The sequence below is a fragment of the Caloenas nicobarica genome, chromosome Z, assembly GCF_036013445.1.
Source record: "Caloenas nicobarica isolate bCalNic1 chromosome Z, bCalNic1.hap1, whole genome shotgun sequence".
Classification (NCBI taxonomy): Eukaryota; Metazoa; Chordata; class Aves; order Columbiformes; family Columbidae; genus Caloenas; species Caloenas nicobarica.
Genome location: NC_088284.1, coordinates 41,904,121 through 41,929,702, shown reverse-complemented (window position 1 = coordinate 41,929,702; position 25,582 = coordinate 41,904,121). Strand labels below are relative to the sequence as shown.

The window sequence follows — 25,582 nt, the reverse complement described above, 5'->3', positions numbered from 1 at the left end:
CTATACTTACTTAGAAGTCTACCTAAAGTGTTATGTACACTTTCCATAGAAATTGTAGCGTTTTCATAGAAATAAATGAATTAAGGTATCTGGCTATGAACACATTTCCAGAAGATTTCATTTAAAATAATCCCAGAAGAAACTGGATTCTCATCAGTCATATTCTGGAGCTTTTAAGTCAGCAAGAAGTCAAAAAACCATTAGATTAAATATTCTCTAGAAACATTTCTAGATGCTGGGACTTAACTGAATATAATATGCTCCTAATGTACCCTGAGAGAGTTCTTCTCAGTGTATACACTCCAGAAAATTTCAAGACATAGTTCAAGAATCAGTGTGGGCCAAAACAACATGGTTGTGTTTCAAACATACATTTTGCATGTCTCAAAGTTTTACATGAGGAAAAAAATGTTTTTACCCTAACTTTATAGAAAATAAATAGGGGATCGTTGGAGACAGCTGTCAAAATGTTTCAATATGGGGATGACTATGGAGGATTCAACTGTCAGAAATCAGTACCCATCAGTACAGACTAAAAGTATTAGTTTGGAAATGTTGCTAGACAGAAATATATACTGTTGAAGGTAAAATGTTATATGGAAAAAAGTTTATTTCAGCAAAAATATTTTATGTTTTTTAAAATGTTTTTTATTTCTTTTTTCTTTCCAAGCAAAAAAGACATACATTTTCAATTCCTGATATGAAGCAAAATTTTTAGGCTCAAGCAGGCATTTGTCCTTTATTCTATGTCTTATTTCCATTTGAAATATTGAGTCAAGCATTCAAGTGTTGCTTTAAAGTAATGAAATATTTAATTTCAGTGAATTCTGAAAAATCATTTCAGAGCATATTTGCATCTACGAAATATCCGTAAGATGCTAGGGTTATTAATGAGTTAGAAACCAGGGAAGTGCCAAGAGAATGGTAATGTAGTAACTAGTAATTACTACATTAGGGCTTCTCCCCACAAAAAGTTGTTGGGATCAGTAGCCGAGTCTGAGCTGGGTGCTGGAAAAGATTATGAAGCAGATCATCCTGAGTGCCATCACACAGCACATACAAGACAACCAAGCGATCAGGCTCAGTCAGCATTGGTTTATGAAAGACAAGTCCTTCTTGACTAACTTGATCTCCTCCTATGTTAAGGTGACCCATTTAGGGTATGAGGGAAAGGCTGTGGATATTGTCTACCTAGACTTGAGTAAAGCCTTTGACACTGTTTCCAACAGTATTCTCTTGGAGAAACTGGTAGCTCATGGCTTGGATGGGTGTACTTTTCGATGGGTAAAAAACTGGCTGGACGGCCAGGCCCAAAGAGTTGTAGTGAATGAAGTTAAATCCAGTTTGCAGCCAGTCACGAGTGGTGTTCCCCAGGGCTCAGTATTTGGGCCAGTTCTGTTTAATCTCTTTATCAATTATATGGATGAGGGGACTGAGTGCACCTTCAGTAAGTTTGCAGACGACACCAAATTAGGTGGGAGCGTTGATCTGCTGGGTGGTAGAAATGCCCTATGGAGGCATCTGAACCAGCTGGGTCAATGGGCTGAGGCCAGCTGTATGGGATTCAACAGGGCCAAGTGCCAGCTCCTGCACCTGGGTCAAAACAACCCCAGGCAGCACTACAGGCTCAGGGAACGGTGGCTGGAAACTGCCTGGCAGAGAGGGATCTGGGGGTTTTGGTTGACAGCTAGCTGAATATGAGCCAGTAGTGTGCCCAGGTGGCCAAAAAGGCCAACAGCATCCTGGCTTGTATCAGGAATAGTGTGACAAGCAGGACTAGAGAAGTGATTGTGCTGCTGTACTCGGCACTGGTGAGGTCTCACCTTGAATATTGTGTTCAGTTTTGGGCCCTCACTATAGGAAAGACTTGGAGGTGCTGGAGAGAGTGCAGAGGAGGGTGATGAAGCTGGTGAGGGGTCTGGAGCACAAGTCTTACAAGGAGCAGCTGAGGGATCTGGGGCTGTTTATCCTGGAGAAAAGGAGGTTGAGGGGAGACCTTGTCGCTGTCTACAACTACCTGAAAGGAGGTTGTAGCTTAGAGGGTGTTGGTCTCTTCTCCCAAGTAGCAAGTGATAGGACAAGAGGAAACGCCTCTAATTGTGCTAGGGGAGGTTTAGATTGGATATTAGGACTTCTTCATGACAGGGGTTGTCAGGCATTGGAACAGGCTGCCCAGGGAACTAGTTGAGTCACCATCCTGGAGGTATTTAAAGATGGCTTTCTTAGGGGCATGATATAGAGGTGGACTTGACAGTGCTAAGTTAATGGCTGGACTCGATGATCTTAAAGGTCTTTTCCAACCAAAACAATTCCATAATTGTATGACTATGTAATTTCAATTTGTCCTAATTTGAAAGAACAATTCTTGTGCTATTGGAAATTTCAAAGAGCCCTTGTGTACCCTGGTCAAAGTTTTGTTTATTTCCGCACAACCCCACAGTTTCTTTTTTCATGAAATACAAGCCTGGAAAATCTTTAATGAGATTCTACTACTGAAGGCAAATCTGAGGTTTTGCTTGCAGAATCTTGATCTTGTAATTCCAATAAACCTGATTTTTAGACTTCAAGACAGACATCATTGGGCTCAGCACAGCTGCAACTGGAGTTTAAGAAAATCTTCGTTGCCATTTAGGCACTTAAATAGCAGATGAATTTTCAGAAAAAATCAGCTCTTCTTCTGATAGTGATGGTCAAATTTTTAAGAGAGAACTGAGATATAGGTTTGACAAGCATGTCTGTCTCTAACCAAAAGAATTTTATATTAAAGCCAATAATGTTTGCTTTCATTCCAAAAATGTAGCTGTAGACAGCTATAGTTTTATAGGCAGCGTTGAATGGATTTAGACAAACTCCCAGCTGAAAAGTGAATAATGAAACATGAAATACTAAAATAGAGCTGAATAAGCAACCAAAATATGTGCTTGGCTGACGATATGTCTGGAATTTATATGGGTTTTTCTTCACTTCTCTTTCTCTCTGCTGCATCTGTCTGTGATGGGACATTAGATGACCAAGTCATTACAGAAATACACAGAGCAGGGTAAAATGCAGGCAAAATCTCAGCTTCTTCCTCTCTCTAGCCCAGTGCTGGCCACACAACCACCTCAGCTGTGATCATTGCGTCAGTAATTGAAAGAGAGAAGAGGGTGCAGAAGCTGGAAAGTCCCAAGGAATGAGAGAAGTGAGGGCTGACATTTCTTCCAATGTTTTTGTGTGTGTTTACATAATGAAAGGGCACGCTGTTTCTTATAGTGATCTTTTTGTCTTCTGTCATTGGCCCTGTCATTAATTTTGTGGGCAACACTCACTTTATGTCATTTTCACCTCCACATTTAGTGGCATTTCCTAGCGGTTTTTGCAAATCCTGCTTAGCTCATTTTTTTTCATCCATTCTCTCAAAGGGTACAGCCCTTTTCTGTATTAGCACAACTCTTCGCCCTTCTTGGACAAAGCCAGTTGCACTATTCTTGAAAATATTTGTCTCTGTGACTGTGCTTGTATGTTGGTTACTCAAAAATGTGCCGAAAGTTAGTTGTTAGTCAGGTAGCAGAAAGGAAGGTGGCAGGACACAAAATATTGGTAAATGGACCAGAAGAAATATCAGACAGCAGTGGATTACTTTCTGTCCCTATTGCAAAACCTTGGGGATTGTAGAAATGACTGTAAACTTACCTCTGTAATGTCCTGGAATGTTCTCTAATAAACGCTTGTTTCCACTCCAGAATGAGACCAGCTTAATGAAAAACAAAACCAAAACCACAAAACAAACAAACAATCCAAACAAAACCCCACAAACAAAAAACCCAACCAACAACAACAGAAAAACAACCCACACACAAACCTGAAAATACACAACAAACCACCACCACCAAAATCTCAAAGCTTTACACCAAAAGCAGCAACTCTGTATGCTGATGTAGTGAAGAATGGAACAGGAAGCTAAGAAATATATATAATTTCATAGTTTAAAAATCATTAGGGTCTTACTGCAAAGGAGTAAACTTTGATCAGTTTGAAAGGGTGGCTGATTGCCTAAATTGTAAGTATAAGCTTTCCTCCAGCTTTCAGATGCTTAAAATTTCAATAGCATACATTGCTACAAAGTTTTGTTGAATCAGCTGTTCTGGATGCCACCTTCTCAACCAAGAGGAAAAGACTGTGGTATAAACTGATTTTGGAATAGGGCAGATAACTGAAGGCCTGTTCAAACCTTTAGCAGACTGTATTTATAGTAGAGATGGGCAAATACTCAGTTTGCAAAGAGATGTGATATTATTTCCGCTTACCTGTTTCTTATTTCCCTCTGATGCAGAGCAGTTAGTCACTTCATATAAAGTAGTTTGTTTTATAATTAAGTGGGGCGAGAGGAGGATGGATGGATGGATGGATGGATGGATGGATGGATGGATGGATGGATGGACGGACGTTAGTTTAAACTAACCCAGACAGGAATGGGAATGTTTACCTGACTACTCTCCAGGAAGAGATGAGGGGACAGTGAGAACCAGCTAGGGCTATGGTGAACACCTTGGAATGGGAAGGTTTCTAGCCAGCAGAGTTAAGCCTCAGAAAATGTCTGGCAAGAGTTTCATATTCTTTTGCATGAGAAAGTAAGTACAGATCTGTGTAGCAGCCCAATTTCACAAGGTCAGTTCTACCTATAAGTTTGCAGGCAGATTTTTGTGCTTGAGTGGAACACCAGTAAAAAAGAAATTGAGTCTGCAGCACAGCTTGTAGTCTTAGATCCAAAATACATAAAATATGATCAAGTGCTTTGGGATGGAGGTCAGACATGAAATACTTGTATTATTCATGATATACTTCTACCTCACGAGAATTTCAATTATTGTCAGTGCTCTCTGTAAATCTGAAACATCTGATAGAAACAAAGAGGTGAGATAGGAATATTTTCCCTTTGGACATTTTTCTTCAGCTTTTATTTTCTTTCTGGTTTACCCAGAAACCTGTACAACCTCACCTTTTGAAGTCTTTTTGTTCTTAGAAATGAACACTGCTGACTGTGTAAGTGATATGCAGATTGCAAAATCTTTATGCAGTACGTTGGATTTACACTTTGATCACCAGGTCTGTCATTTCCGCAGGCAGATACTTGTCATATCAAAAGCAATGACAAGGGCTTACTGGCAATACCTGCAGCAAGCTTACAGTGTAGAACAAATAGAGAGATTTTTGTCAATTTCTGCAAGCAGTTTGGCAAAAATAAGTCACCTTTTTTTTTGCTGAATTACCTTTGTTTCACTAAGTAGTACCCCTTTTACTGGTGTTTTCATGATGAACAAAATAACGTGTCTTTAATTTTTTATTATTATCTATTTCTTTCTTTTTCCTTGTTTTCGTAAAGCAGCTGCTCAGATTACGAGTTATCCATCCATACAATGGCCTTTCATTCTTCCCCAAGGTTTAAACACTTTTTATATCTGCTCTTTGTTGTCCTCAGCTTGGCCTGCCTTAAACTGGACCCCTAGGGAACAAAGTGCTGTGTAAGTAGTCTTTTTTAGTATTCCATGACTTATCTGTCCTTTAGGACTTCATTTAGTATTTATTTCCAGCAGGAAATAGTAATAGATTCTGTAAATCTCTTTTTGTAATGACTTCTATTTATTACATCTAATGGAGCTGTGTGTCATACTTCACTTACTTCAGGGCGTATGTTTAATATCTGCTATATATCAGAGAACAAACATTGGTCCATGAGCCTTTGGTCTTCACCAGTGCGGTTAGTTACATTGGTAAGGGTGAAGATACTTCTGTATGTAAGCACATGTTCCAATTTGAACATGTATGAAAAATATTACTGTATTAATAAAGATTCTGACTTTCCCAGGATTCTTTTCAGTCTGTAGCTGTTTTTAACAATAGAAAAAGTGCTTTCTTAGATTGTGTGTCTTGGAAAAGGGCAGTTCCGTGAGCAGTTTGAGGTAAGCAGGACTGTAGTATTTATCAAAAGTCCACATTAACAATCACTGCAATTTAATAAGAAAAGAGAACTCATATAAGGAAGTAAATGAGAGGGCATGTAAAAACTCATAGTCTTCCAGATAATTAAATTATGCAGATATAAGCATTCTCTTAGTGAATACTGACACATACTCTAGGCTTTAATTCAGTAGCTTTGTGTATGAATCAGGAATTAAGCATCAGGAATTAAGACTACATGAGCAACATACATTTGCAATTTTTTCTGTTTCTCTTCAAGGAAATAAACTGGCACTTCATTTCATATACAGTAGGTCACGAAGAGCTTTCTCATATCCTGCCCAGTGTCCTTCTGACACTATTTCTGTAGTATTATTCAGGAGACATGTCACTCATGTGTTTCAAATTCAGCAAAAGCTTTATCTACTTGTTTGGTGATTAATAAAAATTGAAAAATACCTATAATCTTCCAGATTCAGACTCTACTTTCTGTTCATTTCAGAACATTTAATATGAGGAAGATTCAGTAGGACAGAATAAGAAACATTCAAGGAAAGGACAAGACCATCCATAAATCTGAACCTTGCAGATAACAGCCATTCTTGCTGCCTTGGAAGAATATTTAACTTATTTTTATTGTTATATTATATATTTTAAACTTCCTCAAACTCTTGAAATTGTATTTTGGTTTCTGAGTGTGAGCTTCTAATTGGTTAACATTCAAAATAAGGGATTTAACAAAAATCTGAAGTAGCAATATCTCAGCATGACAGAGAATATTATGCCTTTGTATCTACATTACCAGGAAAAGGGGTATTCAAAAATATGGTTTGGAAATGATGCAATACATAAAAATGAATAAATACACATACACATTGCAAACATTTTGTGGAATGTGACAGACTTTGAAGATTGATTTTGTACTCGATAGAATCCTATTCCTGAGTGTTCTTAATTGTGTGTACATTGCAAAGTTTTCGGTCCTCTTTCATTTTAATGACAATTAATGTAAAGCTGAATAACATCAGCATTTGTAGCAGAATGAAACATTATAAACTGTGCAAAAATACCATCTGTCTTTTTCTTTGGCTCTCAGTTTCATTGCACTGTCTTGCAAAGGAAATGTTATGCTTTTACTCTGGCTTTCTAAGGAAACAAGCTTCATGACCACATTATCTGCATATAAATACAAAAGTCTTTCTGCTAGCCTCTCCTAATAATGAAAAATGCTGACCCATTTCATCTAGATATGACACAGATAGCTAGAGGTCTGAAAGATATTATCTTCCTATACATTTTTTTAAGGAAAAAAGATAGTCAAATAGAGAAGACAGACCCTAGAGAGAAGGGAAAACTACGAACTTGGCCTATTAAACTGAATACAATGTGCAGGAGTGTTACACTGGAAACCAGAAAGTATTAGTTTAACTGAATATAGAATTCCTTTTTTCCTTTGGCCCAACTAGCAGTGCATGTTGGTATAAAACTGCCCACACTGTCATTATGTATGAAGCTTCTGCTGCAGAAATTGGGAAAACATTGTACACGACTGTCGTGCTGACTTTTGTGAGCACAGTAGTAGGTATGCAGACATTTGAAGAAAGTTTTATTCCTGTTAAATTGTTAGACTACCTGGTCCCAGCATTTTTTAGGTTTTGTGCGTGATAAAAATCTGTGTAATGTGATTTTTTTTTTAGATCCATACTTCCAATGCAATTAATATTCAGTAATTAAGGTTCTCAAAAAGCAGAAATAAATTTTAGACATTTTAATAATTCACTGTCCAAATGCCTCTTAAACTCTGACAGATATGAGGTACTGACCATCTCTCTAGGAAGTGTGTTCCAGTGTTTGACTACCCTGTTAGCAAAGGAATGCTTCCTGATGTCCAGTCTAAACCTCCATTGGTGCAGCTTTGAACCATTCTTGGGCGTTCTGTCACTGGATATCAAGAAAAAGAGATCAGCACCTCCTTCTTCACTGCCCCTCCACAGGAAGCTGCAGAGAGCAATGAGGTTTCCCCTCAGCCTCCTTTTCTCCAAACTATACAAACTCAGAGTTCTCAGTCACTCCTCACAGGACATGCCTTCCAGCCCTTCCACCAGCAAGGTTGCCCTCCTCTGGATGCATTCAAGGACCTTAACATTGTTTTTAAAAGATAGACAAATTGTGGACCCCCAGAACTGCACACGACACTCAAGGTGAGGCTGCACTGTCACTAAATACAGCAGGATAATCTCCTCTTTTGACCAGCTGGTTATGCTGTGTTTGATGAACCCGAGGATGCAGAGGTTTGCTCTGTGGGCTGCCAGGGGTCACACTGCTGACTCATATTGAGCCTGCTACCAACCAGGACCCCCAGCTCCCTTTCTGCAGGGCTGCTCTTCAGCCACTCCTCTCCCAATTTCTCCTTGTGTTCAGCATTACTCTGGCCCAGGTGCAGAGTCTGGCATTTGTTCTTGTGAAAGTTCATGCCATTGATGGTTGCCTAATGTTTCAATCTATCTAGATCCATCTGTAAGGCCTCATCCCTTGAGAGAGCCAACTGCACCTCCAAGTTTAGTATCATCAGCAAACTTACTGATGGTACATTCAACTCCTCCCTCCAGATGACTGACAAAAATATCAAACACAACTGGCCCTAGAACTGAGCCCTGAAAACCAGCAGTGGTGGCTGCCTGCCAGCGAGATGTAGCCCCATTCACTACAACACTTTGAGCCCTGCTGTTCAGCCAGTTCATCATGCAGTGCAATGTGTACCTGCTCATCTCACGTCTGGAGATCTTGTCCAGAAGGGTGATGTGAGGGACAGTATCAAAAGCCACACTAAAATCCAGAAAACCAACTTCCACCACCTTCCCTTCCTCCACTAGATGAGTGACCTTATCCTAGAAGACTAAGATTAGCTAAACAAGACTTTCCCCTTGTAGACCCATATTGTTTGTGCCTGATAATTTAATTGTGCTTTAAATGCCTTTCAGTAGCACCTGGTATGATCTTGCCCATAATTTTTCCGGGTACTGAAGTTAGTCTAATATGTCTGTAGTTTCCTGGGTCTTCCCTCATGTCCTCCTTGTACACTGGAATAATATTGGTTAGCTTCCAGTCAGTGGTCGCCTCCCAGACTCCCAAGATCTTTGGTAGGTGCCTGAGAGGTGTCCTGCTGAAACATCCACTAGATCCTTCAGTACTCTGGGATGAATCCCACCAAGCCCCATGGATTTGTGAACATTCAATTGATACAGAATCACAGAATTGATTAAGGGAGTGGAGCATCTCCCTTATGAGGAAAGGCTGAGGGAGCTGGATCTCTTTAGCTTGGAGGAGACTGAGGGGTGACCTCATTAATGTTTAGAAATATGTAAAGGATGAGTGTCACGAGGATGGAGCCAGGCTCTTCTTGGTGACAACCAATGACAAGACAAGGGGCAATGGGTACAAACTGGGACACAGGAGGTTCCACTTAAATATGAGAAGAAACTTCTCCACAGTGAGGGTGCCAGAGCACTGGAACAGGCTGCCCAGGGAGGTTGTGGAGTCTCCTTCTCTGGAGACATTCAAAACCCACCTGGATGCCTTCCTGTGTAACCTCATCTACGTGTTCCTGCTCCGGTGGGGGGATTGGACTAGATGATCTTTTGAGGTCCCTTCCAATCCCTTACATTCTGTGATACAATTGACCTCTTATTATTTGAGTGCCCACAAATGGAAAGTCATTGTTCCCAAAGTTGTGGTCCACCAACTCAGAGGACCAGGCAGCCCAAGGTCTATCAGAATTGCTAAAAGACTGAGGCAAAAAAAGTGTTGAATGTTTCTCAGGTGGCCATCTTAAACAAGTATTGGTCCAATGTATTCTTTAGACCTCCTTTTGCTATTAAAGTACTTTAAAAAGCCCTTGTTGTCTGATGCAACACTAGCCAGTTTCAACTCTAGTTCAGCTTTGGCCTTTCATGTTTTTACCCTGCAGATGTAAACCAGCGCTCTGTAATCTTCCTGTGAAGCCTGAGCTGTCTTCCAGAGATTGTACAATTGTATGGGAATATAGCACAAGATTGGCGAGGAGGTTAGTTAAATGTAAATACACTCAAAGTGACTTGCACCTGTCTGTAGAAAAAGCACATACATCACACTAATTGTTTTACTGACCTTGTGTGCTTGATGAGTAGAACCTCTGTGTTAGATAACATAGGCCTGTGAGAAACTCTAGGCACCTTATCACTATGTCTGAGATTCCTGCTTTGTTGTGAGAAAGAGCGGGAGGCTGCTCCTGCCTGAAGCCTTGAAATCCAGGCGAGCTCAGCAGGCCCGGTGATCTTCCAGCAGGGCTGAACTGACCAGCGCCTGCGTCCCCACTTGTGTCACGTCTGCCTGGGAGCTTAGGTGCGACTTCGGAGATCCCCCAGTAGAGAGGTAACTAAAATAAAACTTGCTCTTTGCAATGCATTCGTGGCCTCTGGCTCTTCTTGTGATGTGCCTGCGTATGTGCACACAACAATTTATTTTTTATCCTGAGTTTCAAAAGGAGTTCCCTGTTCAGCGAAGCTGGCCTTCTGCCCCATGTGCTTGAGTTTTCAGACTATGAAATTGCTGGCTCCTGTGCTTTTAAAAGGCAGTTCTTAGAAACTGACCAACACTCGTGATTCCTAAACCCTCAAAAGCAGACCCCCTGGAGACTCTTCTCCCTCAAGAGATTTTTTTTTCACTGAGAAGCTGAGGTAGGAAGTGGAACATCATTCACAGAGCAGGGCTTATCTCTTTGAAGTGATTCAGTTTTGATGGCACAGTAGGAAATGGAGATCACTGCAATCAAAGGAATCAAGTCTGAGAGTGGCTGCCTTCAAATCCCAATTTCAGTGCCTGTTGTTAATTTCAGGAATGGTGGGGCTTAATCTGACTAGTGTTAGGATGGCACTGTGTCCACAAACACCCATTAACAAAAAATACATGTGGTAGCTAAAAATATATTTATTACGGAAAGTAGCAATAGGATAACAAGAAACACTCTGTAGCTGAAACTGCCTGTCTGCACACTAGCACTGACTACAGACCACACCCAGCATTCAGTGTTCATTTTACTGCTGGACTGATTTTCTTCCCTTTTCCTTTGAAGCTGTGTGTTTTTCCTATGGTTCTAACTTCTTATGTAGATGTCTCATTTTCTTCTAATGCAGTAAGTGATGGAGGTTCTGTCACTCTCCTGATGCACTTTTTGAGTGCCAGCTGGCACTTCTAGGAAATGGCAGCTGATTTCCTGGTTCATTTTGCCTAATTTCGTTTTACATCCTCTTACTCTTACTATGACTTTCTCTGAAAGACTGAAAGGCTCCAGAGAATTGATGGTCTTTTCAGTGTCTGACATGCTTATCAAGTTACCTCTAAATCCTTTTTTACAGAAACTGAGTAGACTGAACTTTAATAGCCTACATTATTTTTCCAATTCTTGTGTTATTTTTGCTTTTTTTTTTTTTTTTTTTTTTGAGCTCTTAATGATATTTCTACTTCATCTGGAAATGTGGATACCAGAAGTGGAAACGATGTCCTACCAGGAGTCTGTTCACACACGCAAAAGCACTTTTCTCCTTTTTCTTATTACACTGAGAGTTCACATTGAGTCCATTACCTCTGGTGTCCCACTGGTTTCCAAAAAAAAATTATCTCACTTTACTTATATAGTCTTTTAGATGTGCTCTAGATATAATGCCTTTAGCTGTATTGAGTCCATTTAGTCTGTCTGGGACCATTTAACCACTGGTTATTGGCTTGACCATTCAGAACATTTTAACATTATTATTAGTAACTGAAGTAATACATTATCTTTACTGCAGCTGGTGATGACTGTTTCTTAAATGCTTTAACTATCTCCTATTTCACCCTTTGGCCATATGCTTATATGAAAAAAAAGCAGTGTTAAAGGAGCTGGTAGTAGAAGAAATTCTAGTAAAACATATATATAGTGGATTACTGGAAAACGATAATGATTTTAATCTTCATTTTCATGGGGACCAGCTTATCCAACAAAAGTTAGAAAGGAAAAAGGAAGAAAAATCAGTCAGATCTAGCAGATTCATTAAAGGACAGAAAGATAAAAACAAGCCCTGATAAAAATGCAAGCCTTTGCTCACACTTCAGTGTTTCAGATTCATGGTGGTGATTCAGGAGACTAACTTACCTTTGCAAACATGGCTAACAAACACAACCTGAGCTGCTTTCTGGCACTCCAGCACTACACAGCCTGCAACCTTACACTTAAACATATTTTATTTCCTGAACAGGATAGCAAGCTGTCTATTGGAATCAGTTTTGAGTCATTTCTAACTCCTAAATGGGATCCAAGAATTTTCTAGGAGAGAGTTTTTGGTCCCCTAAAACTGACTGTGATCATTTTAACATTGTAACAGAATAGCTTGCTGAGTTTCAGAATTTGAATAGTACCCGGCACTGCTTAATTTGCAGCATAGAATAAGTACCATTGAAAGTCCTAATACCATATAAATAAGGCAATGGGTAGAGTGTAGGAATCAACACCTTGTACTCTTTGGACATTTCCTCTGAACATTGGCTATCAAAAGCTTGCCACCATGAGCTAGTACCCTCACAGAGCACCAGTTTGAGAGGAATTGGCCATGCTTGGAGAAAGCGAGTGTTTGTCATTACTTCTCCGGTCCAACACTGCCCTTAGAGCTGACCCTGCTGTAGTCAGAGGCTGGGCTAGAGATGTCCTGAGGCCTCTTCCAACCTTAATTATCTGTCCTGTGATGCTATGGCCCTTTGCTCCTAAAGCTCAGTAGAGCTCATTTTCTAGAGAATCACAGCATAAGGCAGAAGTGGAAGTATGATAAAGCCTCCACAGCAGTGCTTAGGTCTAAAACCACATCTCTTTTACTTCTTTAATTCGCAACTTTTTTTTTGCATACAACTATTCAATATGTTGGTTCTCCTTCTGCTAATTTAGACTATACTGAAATTAATGCATTAATTGTGTTTGTCTGCCTTATTTTATTAATGTGTTACTAAAAACCAAAATGAACCAACAAAAACAGAACCAAAAACCTAGGCTGAACTTCTAGGACATATGCTGTTTCTACTGCCATGTAATTAATATGAATAAACAGAAAGTAACATGAAGGTGGTTGGCTTTTTTTTCTGCAAGATAATTTTAAAATGTTTTCCTTCAATAATTTTCCAGGTAACTACTGCTAGGTTTATAGTTGCATAAATAACTAGTCAAGGAATTTACCAGCCAATGATTTTCACTTCACTTGCTCTGGATACATTCCTACCATATATAACTTTTATGTTGTCTAATATAATGTGATTTTTATTGTTGACAATATCTAAGTTTTACTGCAAAGAAGTATGAATAAATTGTAACTTTAAAAGATATGATTCAACCCATTTCTCTTGAGAACAAGATTTTTACTTATGGATTGATTATATAAATGGTTAAATCTTAATTTCCTAGATTCATCCACTGAACTTGGCTCTTTGGTCTAGTTCTGGAATCATTTCACACCTTCCATCACTTCTAACTTTATTGCAAAAATAATTTTTTTTACTAAAGTTTCTAGCTTAATTTAAGTGGTTAAGCAAAGCGTACATTGTAGTTGTCCAGCTTTGTGTAACAGAAATGCACTCCAAAAGTCAGTTTGCGTGGATTAAATGGATGGCTCCTGACTTGGAGTTTAAAAGACGAATTAAATTACATTACACTAAGTTACAGCACATCCACTGTACAGGTGACTGAAGAAAAGGAAACTAGACACACATTTCTTCAAGTAAAAATATGGTTGAAGTCTGTTCTTCACAACTGCTATAAAAAATGTGTGCTATGTTGTATTTATATTTTTTCTAGGAATTTGGGGGAAAGAGGTTTATTTTGTTTTCTCTTTGCTAGAAACAATTAAAGGAAGTTGTTAAAATCTATCTATTACTGACATTTGTTCAAGCTTCAAAACACAGCAGAAAAATGGGCAGTCACAGAAGCAGAGCTGGTAAGAATTGTTTTGCATAAAGGTAAGTTTTTTAGTAAATGCCAAATTCAAAAGCAAAGTCACTTTGATAAATGCAAATTATAACACAGGATAAGTTTCCTGTCTATTTGGATAATAGGCTGCTTCTAGGTGGAAACACGAAATATGAACTTGACTAAAAAGCCAAGAGAAAACCAGCACAGGGAATTTGAAAGGAGAGTAGCATAATTAAATGGGCTTTACATTGATTTTTGCATTAAATGTTTAATTATTTTTTATAGCATTGACATTTTAGTTTATGAACAATTAACACAATATTTTCTTACTTAGATTTCTGATTATGAAACACCAGCCCCATTTTAATGGATGTAATAAATTAGCAAAGGGCATATGTTGTTTGCTAATGCACAGTGTAATTTCTGTAAATTTTTATGGATATAATCAACATAACTGAGTAATAGGATGACAGAAAAATAATGTTTCTGAAGAGACTTAGAGGAGAATCTGAATTATTCAATTTTCTCCTGCTAAGAGCCAGATTACACAGGGAAACGGAAGTTTCTAAAACTCTTGGAGTCAATTGCCATCCTCTCCTAATGATTTGATACATAATCATAGAATCATAGAATCATTTTGGTTGGAAGACACCCTCAGGATCATCGAATCCAACCATAACCTAACTCTAGCACTAAACCATGTCCCTAAGAACCTCATCTGCACACCTTTTAAATGCCTCCAGGAATGGTGACGCCACCACTTCCCTGGGCAGCCAGTTCCACTGCTTCACACCCCTTTCTGTGAAGAATTTTTTCCTAATATCCAATCTAAACTTTGCCTGGTGCAACTTGAGGCCATTTCTTCTTGTCCTATTACTTGCTACTTCCATGCTAAACAGCCCCAGTTCACTTAACCATTCCTCACATGACTTGTGCTCCAGACCCCTCACCAGCTTTGTCGCCCTCCTCTGCATTCTCTTCAGCACCTCCATGTCTTTCCTATAATGAGGTGCCCAAAACTGAACACAATATTCAAGATGGGGCCTCACCAGTGCTGAGTACAGCAGCACAATCACTTCTCTAGTCCTGCTGGCCACACTATTCCTGATACAAGCCAGGATGCTGTTGGCCTTTTTGGCCACCTGGGCACACTGCTGGCTCATATTCAGCCAGCTATCAATCAACAATCCCAAGTCCTTTTCCGCCAGGCAGCTTTCCAGCCACTCTTCCCTGAGCCTGTAGCACTGCATGGGGTTGTTGTGACCCAAATGCAGGACCCGGCACGTGGTCTTGTTAAACTTCATAAAATTGGCCTCAGCCAAACGATCAAGCCAGTCCAGATCCCTCTGTCTGGCCTTCCTAGCATCCAGCAGATCAACACTCCCGCCTAACTTGGTGTCATCTGCAAACTTACTAAGGGTGCACTCAATCCCCTCATCCAGATCATCGATAAAGATGTTAAACAGAACTGGCTCCAATCCTGAACCCTGGGGAACACCACTCGTGACCGGCCACCAACTGGATTTGATTCTGTTCACTGTTCATGTCCATCTAGGCCATGAGCTGCCAGCTTCTCCAGTAGAATGCTGTGGGATATGGTGTCAAAGACCTTACTGAAGTCTAAGTACACAACACCCACAGCCTTTCCCTCATCTACTAGGTGGGTCACCCTCTTGTAGAAGGAGATCAGGTCAAACAGGACCTGCCTTTCATAAACCCATGCTGACTGGGCCTGATCACTTGGTTGTCTTGTATGTGCCTTATACAGTTTGCAAAACTGAGACTTCCAGCTGTGTGAGAGTAGACATCTTTATTCTGCTCCAAAGTCATCTTTCTGTAAGTGTCTGGGCTATTAAAAGGAGCACTTATTCAGAGAAATAAAGCTACTAACAGCAAAATATTAATGGTAATAGGAAGGAAATTCTGCCAAGTTAATCAAGAGGATTATTCTAGGTATCTGTCCCTGAAAATTACCTTGAACAGTTACATTGCAAAGCACTGAACACTACTTTTATGAAAATAAAAACAAGCTTAGATTAAGTACGTAGTAAAATCCTAAACTGCTGACTTCTTGAAGCATTTGACTACAATGGTTTCCTAAAAAATTTTGATACCAACAAAAAATCTCCATTTACCCTGGATAAATATCCCACATATGAAACTACCAGACGGAAACCCTGTTTTCCTGCTGAACCATGAAAAAAGAGATATCTAAAGAATAAGTTGTATTCTGTTTGATTTAGCTTCATTCCTTGTGGACAGAAAAAATCTTGTAGGGACTGGACCACATCAACTTTTCAAGAAAGGAATTAGTTATAGAACTGCCTGTCAAAATTGAAAACAAGAAGCTCATTGAAATTTCAGTGAAGCCCTTCTCACAAGCTGAAGGCATGAGAGACAAAGACCAAGGATTGGATTTCCCATCTGGTCAGTAAGAAATACTACATATTTGACACAATCGGGATTTATGAGAGATGAACACCTTACTAATCTCTCATTCCTTTAGAAGACCATAATAATATTGGAACAAGACTCCAGGTGAAATACCAGTTGCAGCTAACACTGCACTGAAGTGTGTACCTGTTTCAAAAAATCCTTTGTCAACTGTCAGACACTGGGAAATTTCTAGGTGCAGTTCTAGTCTAACTTACTGCCTGCAGAGCTTTTAATATGTGTTGTTTTTTTCTTTTAGGCAAGTTATAATTTCCACGTTATAAAAACCCTCAAACCCCTATAAGATACATATCTTTTAGATGCTCACAGAGGCTTTCATATGAATAAGAAACTGGAAGTGCTGAAGCTGTTTATTTGAGAAGGTGAGAGATAAGGGTCATGTCTAAGCATTTTTTTTTCTTTTTTTAGGTTATTTTTGTAGTTGTTGGACTGTGCTTATGGTAGTTCTAAAACTCAATGGGAACTCAGCTTTGACTCCATTTTTGGTTACATTTTTCAGACATAAATATCATAATGTCTTGATGAGTCTACAATGTTAGATTTTATAGCCTTGTAGAAGAAATGCACCCAATTCTTGGAGGAAAACACTTAAAGAGAATCAAAGGTGACATTTTCCAAGGTGGTTCAACCTGCTTTCTTCTAATGCTTTTTTTGCTGTATGGTCTCAGTCCAGTTTGCTCATTGGCTTTCACACAGCCATTTCTTTGCGAGATCAGATGGTCTTTAACTTAGCTGCATGGTGTTACAGGACAGCACAGGTCAAGATTTTTTCTTCATGTGTGTCTCTACAATGTCATTGGTTTACCCACCAGCAAGAGAAAGTGGTTTTGAACAGTTTTGCATCCACTTTGCATGCAAAAATATCCAGGTGCATAATGAGTACCCAGGTTTGTACAGCTGCTCCTTACATTAATTCATTTTGGAATGAAATAATTTCACTGGGTTTTGTGAAGGAGCTCAAACTGTGACCATTTCATCAGATAGATGGTGTAGAGTGGCAAAATCAAAGATCCGCATTTCTCTGAAGTAGGAACTTTAAAATTCCCATCTCTCTGCCATACAGCCAGAAGATGGGAAGTCCTGGGAGACTAGTAGAGCTGTCAGTTCTCAGAGCTCCTTTGATTGTTTCAAAACAAAATTTGTTTGGAATCTACTTTTTGGAAAATGAAAAAAAATGGACAGAATGCAATATTACTTATCATTGTACTCAGAATAAAGTAACCATTCTTGAGAGTTCCTTACAGAAACACCCCTTTCAATCAATGTCTGTGAAGTCATAAATGTGATGCAAACTTACAGATAACAGTTGTTCACTACTTACCATAACCCCCCCTAACGTAAGACGACAGACCTCAAAGGAAGGCATTTTCTACCTAGCATAACATGAAAACCGATTACCAGACATTTTGCCACAGGATGTTGTGCCTGAAAAACATATGCACTTAACAAATTCAGAAAGCAAAAATCCATTGATATGGGATAACCATGGGAACAGAAGACCATAGTAGAAATTCTGACTGAGGAACTGTCTGTACTTGCCTGTTTCTACCTTTTCTTTACAGATCCAGTAGCTGCCAGTGTCTGGGATGGCATACCTGAGCAGAAGCAGCTTTGCTCTTCTTTTCTTATGGCTAGGCTGTCCCAGAAAGAACAGAGTCACTGTGAAGGAGAGAAGGAGGATATTTGCTGGAAATAGCAAGAAACCTGGAACCAGATCTTATTGCAAGACCATCTGCTTTTCATTGCAAAAGCATGAAGGAATCTTAGAATGTTTAATGAAGCTGTTTAATGAAGCTATGGCTGTGTTTAAAGCACACACTTGAATATCTTATTAAAAACCAAGAGCAAATGTAACCAGAAACTCCAGTTTTAATGATCCATAAGCTCTAGTTCAGGTTGAAATAATTTTTTTTACCTTATAGTAAGAAACAAAAGAATGGAATAATGCTGATACATAAAAAAAGAAAATCATTATGTCGAAAAGAATAAGGTCCTTACTTTTTCCTGGGAATATAAAATGTGTAAGTTTCTTATTAAGGGCTAAACTTTCAAAGACTTTAACCTATCAGGTGTCAGTCCAGGTTGTGTAATTCTAAAACTGTAGCCATATTTTACTGCATTAGAATAAGAATATATGTTTAAATATAATTATGTGCTTTATTTGTGTTAGTTAAGCATGAAAACTTATATAAATTATCAGGTGGATCATCCCTCACACACATTGACACTGCAGTTGCTAAAACATTGTTTCAGTTTGGTTTTGGTTTTTATATTTGCTTCAGATAAATAGCTCCAGTTTTTGTGTTTGAATCAACAGTCAGAACAATGTCACATCTGAAACAGGGTTTTCTGGGGGTTTTTTTCTGTATGATATGGAAAATAAAGAATAAATTACTTAATCAAATATAAAAGAAAATCAGAAAATTAATATTTAATTAATTATCAGTGTTTTATTTGTAACGTTTCATGAAGGCTCTGAAGAAATATATTGGTATAAAGGATAGTATAGCAATTCTTGTGATGATGGGCTTCATTAAAATATAATTTATTTCAGTAACCTTTATACTCCTCAGATCAAAAAGTAATGGTATGTAACAAGTTAGGATCCACTGCCTGTATATGTCCGAAAGAAGAGGTTTATTATTATTAGAAAAATACATTAAGATGACAAATTATTAAACATCCCTCTTGAAAAAAACCCAAACCAAACCAACACACACACAAACACAACACAACAAACCAGTTGGTTTCTCTGTTTTGAATGGAATAAATTTTTCAGAATTTTTCCTACGTGTTTTTTCAATCTCTGAGGGCTTTTGTAGCACACCTCAAAGAAATATCTACAAAATACAATAGGACCCTGAATTAGACGTAGCAATACGTGAACAGTAATCAAATGGAAAATGGTACATCAGCAACAAACCTATCTTAATCATTCAGCACCTTCCACAAATGATCAGATCATTGCACAAATGGAGTGTATTAAACTTTCTCATTTTATCTTGCTTGAAGTAATTAAAGAGAATGTAGTGTGAAAGCTAATTAAAGGGAAAGTCTAAACAACAGCAAAGGCTAATGAATTTTAAGCAGCATTGGCAGATAAGGAGTGTGGAAATTTTTCAGTTTTTTAATTTAATGCATGTGGACACTGAATACTTGTTCAAATGATATTTTCTTGGGCGCAAAATAGAATCTATATCCTGTGATACAGAAACACCTATAAATCACAGCAGTTCACTTCTGTTGATTTTTCTCTACAATATCATCAGTGACAGTACTGGCAAGCACCTGAGCAGTACTAGTGGGGCTTATTGTATCACTGGTACTGCAGCCACAGATCACGCACATCTCCTCCTCCAGTCCTGGGTCTTAGATACATCATTCCTGAACCCATGGTCACACACATCAGGGGTGCAAGCTGGTTCTCTGAGATACCCTCCTTGGATAAAGCCAAGAGGTCAGGGTTTGAGTTGTTTTGGTAACAAAATATTGTCAGGGTAGGACCTGGTGCTTTCCAATCTGGTCATGTTTTGAACCTTGTTCTACAGAGGATTAAGTATTTGTCACTCATGTAGAGAACATGGCAGCAGTTGCAGGTAAAAACTGCCTGAGAGAAAACAGGCTTCTGATCCTTATGACAGAAGTGAGAGCAAGGAATATTGCCAGCTGGTTTTGTGTGGCATTTTACACACTCAGTGCATAAAATTTGACATATTACCTCCTTTAAGAACAACAACAAAAAAGAACTAAAAAAAAATCTATGCATTTTAGTGGTATAAAATACTTACCACAAAGATATTTCCTATGCAAACTATTTTAGCTATCAGAATTATGTTACATATATACAAAATCAAAAGATCTTAAAATTAAAACTTAAAAAAGCAATGGTGTTACATTGATGCTTTTATGATAGAACCAAAAATCTTTTCCTTTAAGGTGCAAAGACTTTTTTATTAGTTTTAGTATCTTTTAACTTGGACTAGGCAAGAGACTATGTGTATGGCATGTCTCAGTCATGTCATGTAAATAAGGAATGACAGAGTGTTTAGACAAGTTTTTGGTGCTGCCTTTTAGAAAATCAAATGACTGGGAGAGGATGACAACAAACTCTTAATGGTTTGGTTTAGAAACTTCAATTACTCTGTGTAATCTTGCTCTTAGCAGGAGTGCACTTTTGAAACAAAACTCCTAACTGTCCCCATTTAGTATGTTTTAATTCACATCACTGAATGACAAAGGTGCAAACGAGACAGAAGATGCCTTCTGAGAAGGCATCTAAACGGCTCCAACACTGATGGTTATTTAGTCCTTGGAACCAGCGTGGAGCTAGTCTGAGGTAAACTCCTGAAATGCATGTAGTATGGACAGTGGAGCATCAATTGTCTTTTTTTTAAATCTTCTCTACAAATGCACTCTATTTGCGAAGGTGAGCATAACTTTAGAAGCCTAAATTCAAAATCTTACAACTAACAGGCATTGCAAGCTGTGGATTTGTATGATATAGACTTACAGAAATGTTCAAAATGTTGTATGTATTAGGCTTTCCTGATGTAAAGAAACATAACATCAGCCTAATCTCATGGGTTAAACAGGTCATCTCTGTGGCAGTTGCACTCACCCAGATAAGGCCCAAAGCTTCCAATAGCTGATGGCTCTTTAGCACCTATTGCGCCTCACTGCAGCTGTCCCAACGTACACACCTCGGTTGATGCCGACCTCATGTCCCCCCAACCCGGGGCTTGGTGACTCCAGTCACACCTCACCCTGGCTAGGTCAACAGACAGGGTCCTCAGCCAATGAGGTGTCCCAAGCCCAGAGAAGCTTCTGGACCATGCTCGTAATGACCACAGACAAATCTGACCCAGCTATAATGGCAGCCTGAGAAAGACCTCTTTGGAAAGGTCTCCTCAAAGCAGTGAGACTGTGAATGAAGACTTCCCCTTAAATCAAGGACACCTCCTAAGAAGAATTTCTAGGACTAAGAGCCCTTACCTTCTCCTTGGTGATTATATCTCTGGATATATCCTTGACTGAGTCCTTTACCCTGCCCCCTCTGCCCCAGACAATGGATTCTTGGTACCCTTGATTGAGAGAGGTTTGTCTCTTCAGTGAATGTGTGCATGCTGTGGATCATCATTTTTGTGTGGTCATATGGTAATAATATACCCAACTGGTATATTGAACCTGCAGTTTATTAAATGTTGCTGATTGATTTCAGATTACCCCCACCGTTTGTGTTGGTTTCTGTTGTTTGGTTTTGGTTCTGAATTAAAGTTCATTTAAGCTTACATTTGCTTGGAGTTGTTTTGGGGTGCATCCGTGACGATCTCCTTGAGGGAAAAATATTGTAACACTAATAGAATAGCTACACTATCTCAATTAGATGCTGAATAGTTACTTCTTTCTGAAGCAAAAGATAGTATCCAAGAGGGCTCTTTCTGCCTTATAAGGGTCTGGAGCCGAAACTTGGCTAGCTCCAGAGAATACAGTGCTGCAGTGATTTGAAAGATCTGTTAATTAACTAACTTAACAGAAATGTGAACTATGTAAGAAGTCAACTAAGTAGAAGTTATAGTAGTGCATAACCTTTAGTTATCCCAACCTTTGTGGTTTTGTACACATCTCACAAAGTACTTCAAACGTAAGTCCTGCAGCCAGGATAGAGGGCTCAGAAAAGCAGGCGGGTTTTCTTGTTGGTTTTTTGTTTTGTTTGGTTTTGGTTTGTTGTTGTTTGTTTGGGTTTGGGGTTTTTTTGTTTGTGTGGTGGGTTGTTTTGTTTTGTTTTGTTTTTGGTTTGGTTTGGTTTTTTTGTTGGGTTTTTTTTTGGCTGCACTTAAAAAAATTATCTGGTTCTTGTGCTTCCCCCAAGGTTTTTCACAGCAATGCTCATTGAGAGTCTCTGTTTCTCCAAAAGATAACAGGCTTTGGAAATAGAAAGGAAATATTTAAGACAGTCAGCTGCCTGAATAGCAGAACACTATTAAAGAGTGATACATTGCAGACATAGTTGCAGATACACATTGAATGGTTTACCAACAGCTTTTCAGAAATCCCACCAACTCGAGGTGGCAGTCCCTCCAGATAAGGCATCACAAGAGCTCTGACATTGAGTCTGCTGTTCCTCTGCACTGCTCAGACTTACTCCTCTCATCCGGTGTGTTAAATCAGCTCAGCTGGGGGATGGGAAAATGCAACTAGGAGGCCTATAATAAACAGCTGAAGTAACAGGATGGAGAGAAGTTCAAATATGCTGTTTCAACTGTTTCCAGTGTTATTGCATAACACCAAGAGGGAAGTTTCTTGACACTGAAAGAGGACCTAGGAATGCTTTACTTGTCCTCATTCTCAAGAGTGACAAGTCTTCTTGCCCACTTGATGATTAATGACTAAATCCTTGTTGTATCAGACAGTGAGACTCTCTCTTTCCTCATTCAGAAAATGCCTAAAAAAAGACCCAGGAGGTCTCCTCGTCCCTGGCCTGCTCAACGTTCCATACAAAATGGGAACCTGACACAGCTCTAGACTTCAGTGCATGTCACCAAGGTGGTTTTCAAACCCATCACACAGTAAGAGCCCTTGTTGTATTCAGGTGCAGAAAGTAAAGGAGAGTGGAAGTGGGGGACAGAGAGGAAGCTGTGGGTTCAAATTTCCCTATGCAAAAGAATAAATGGCAAAGGTAAAATGGTACAGCTGTTAAATACTGGATAAAACGTGTGCCTGTTGCTGCTAGAAGTGTTTTCAGAGAAAGGCCCGGCATAAACATCTGACTTCAGAAGGGAGTTTAGGACAGTGCTAGATGTCCTCTGAGGTAAAAGTGGTGGCTAATCTGGAGATAGAGAGGGCTGCAGTCAGATCTTGCTCCTCAGGGTTTTTATTAAGCCAATTAACTCTTAATTTCCTGCTGTTGACTGTTGTGGACCACCTTCTGAGACAAGGAGAGACCTATGGATGTCATCTGTGTAAACTTCTATAAGACCTCTGATATGGTCCCCCACAATATTCTTAGCTCTAAATTGAAAAGATATGGGTTTGATGGATGGACTGTTAGATGGATAAGGAACTTGCTGGATGGCCATGCCAAAGAGTTACAGTCAATGGTTCAATGTCCAAGTGGAAACCAGTAATAAGTAGTGTCCCTCAAGGGGCTGTATTGGGGGAAATGCTATTGGATATTTTCATCAATGACACAGACAGTGGGACTAGAGAGCACCCTTAACAAGTCTGCAAATTACACCAAGCTGAGTGGTGTAGTTGATTCCCTTGAGGGAATGGGATGCCATCCAGAGGGACCTTGACAATCTCGAGAAGTGGACCCAATGTGAATCTCATAAAGTTCAACAAGGCCAAATGGAACATCCTGCAGCTGGGTCAAGGAAACCCCCAGTATCAATACAGGCTGGAGGACTAGGTGATTTAGCGCCTCCCTGCCGAGAAGAACTTGGAAATACAGGTGGATAGAAAACTGGACATAAGACAGCAACATGTGCTTACATGCCAGAAAGCCAGTCATATCCTGCGCTGTATAAGAAGTGTGGCCAGCAGGTCGAGGGAGGTGATTCTCTCCCTCTACTCTGCTTTCATGAGATCACTGCATCCAGCTCTGGGGTTCCCAGTAAAAGTAAGATATGTACCTGTTGGAATGGGTCCAGAGGAGGGCCACAAAAATGATCAGAGGTCTGGAACACCTCCACTGTGAAGAAAGGCTGAGAGAGTTGCAATTGTTCAGCCTAGAGGAGGCTCTAGGCAGACCTTATTGCAGCCTTTCAATATATAAAGGGGGCTTAAAAGAAAGATGGAGCCAGACTTTTTACCAAGGCCTGTAGTGAGAGGACAAGGAACAATGGGTTTAAACTAAAAGAGGTTAGATTTAGATTGGATGTAAGGAAGATATTTTTTTACAATGCATTAAGAGACACTGAAACAGGTTTCCCAGAGAAGCTGGGGATGCCGCATCATTGGAAATGTTAAAGGTCAGATGCAGATGGAGCAACCTGATCTAGTGAAATATGTCCCTGTCCATGGCAGGGTGGGTTGCACAAGATGATCTTTAAAGGTCCTTTCCAACCCAAACTATTTTATGGCTATATCTTCATATGCACAGATAGAGCCTGTATGCAGGATCAGGTGCAATTTCTCCTGACAGCAGAGTATCCCAAACATGAAAGGTATCTCAAACGGACCACGTAAGGGATTGATTTACTAACTAAATACAGAAAAAGTCTATGTAATATGATTTTTTTTCCTATTTCAGTTTTAATTTGGATTAAGTCCACTGCCGTGAATCACTAATCCAGTAATGCTCCCAGTTATCTAAAACCCATGTATTTTCATGTTTTGATGTCACCAAAATTTTCCAGACAAATGAACTAGTCCAATAATGAATCCTTTGAGGGAGTCATATTTCCCTGAGTACTATTCACCACTTTATATGCATCGACTTGATCTGCAGCATTGGAAATCTAATAGGACATAAAATAAAAGCTATAATGAAATGCAAGACATTGTTCACACACTTTTCTGGTCATTTTTGTTAGCTAAATGTCTGTGGAGAATTTAAACCGTATGACTTTTTAATAACTTAGATGTTATTATGGTCAGAATGTATTTCTAACTAGTGCAGAAGAACAGAGGTTACTTAATAGGTACCTGTACATCATGGTTTTTAACATGGTCAAAGTGACCACTTTCTCCTGCTACTAGTCATATTCATGATGCTAATACTGTGCATTACTTAATATATAGGCTGATGTAATAATTTCAGTCCTTTGTACCAGCTGTATTCCAGAAGTGTGATTGTAATTTTGATAGTGCTTCCTCAACTCTTGAGTTACAGTAACATGATTAATTAAATTGTGTGACTATTACAATTTACAACAACATCTGGAAGATAAACTGCATTTAAAATGAAATTGTATTAAATCTTGTCAGTTTTTCATGAACTTGGGTACACTGTTCTGTTAGAACTTCTCAATGATACTTTATTATACTATTTAAATACATATTTTTTAAAAGTTTCATTTAACAAAAGGTCACGAATCAGCTTTATTCTATTAAATACAGGAATGAAATTCAAAAAGCCCAGCAGACGGAATGTTTCATACGTAGTCTGATGGCATGGGTGGTTTCACAGAAATATGACACACCCTGTATCATAAATAAGTTTAATATATTTTGGGAGTAAAGTGTCCTAATCACACAGTAAAATAAACAAATGGCTCCCTGGTA

General features: G+C 39.1%; 1 protein-coding gene across 2 annotated transcripts in view; it reads left to right on the top strand.

The window, feature by feature from the left end:
- The window catches only part of FAM174A (family with sequence similarity 174 member A), a 62,017-nt gene extending 45,382 nt beyond the window's left edge, over positions 1 to 16,635 (top strand). Inside the window, exons 3-4 of one of the 2 annotated variants that reach the window (XM_065656674.1) lie at positions 5,459 to 5,501; positions 6,440 to 7,190. In XM_065656674.1, the coding sequence (XP_065512746.1) occupies positions 5,459 to 5,486 (28 nt within the window). In that variant the 3' untranslated portion in view covers positions 5,487 to 5,501; positions 6,440 to 7,190. Of the gene's footprint in view, positions 1 to 5,458; positions 5,502 to 6,439; positions 7,191 to 16,595 lie in introns of those variants that run through there. The other variant, XM_065656675.1, reaches the window with a different exon arrangement.
- The last annotated feature ends 8,947 nt before the right edge of the window (positions 16,636 to 25,582 follow it).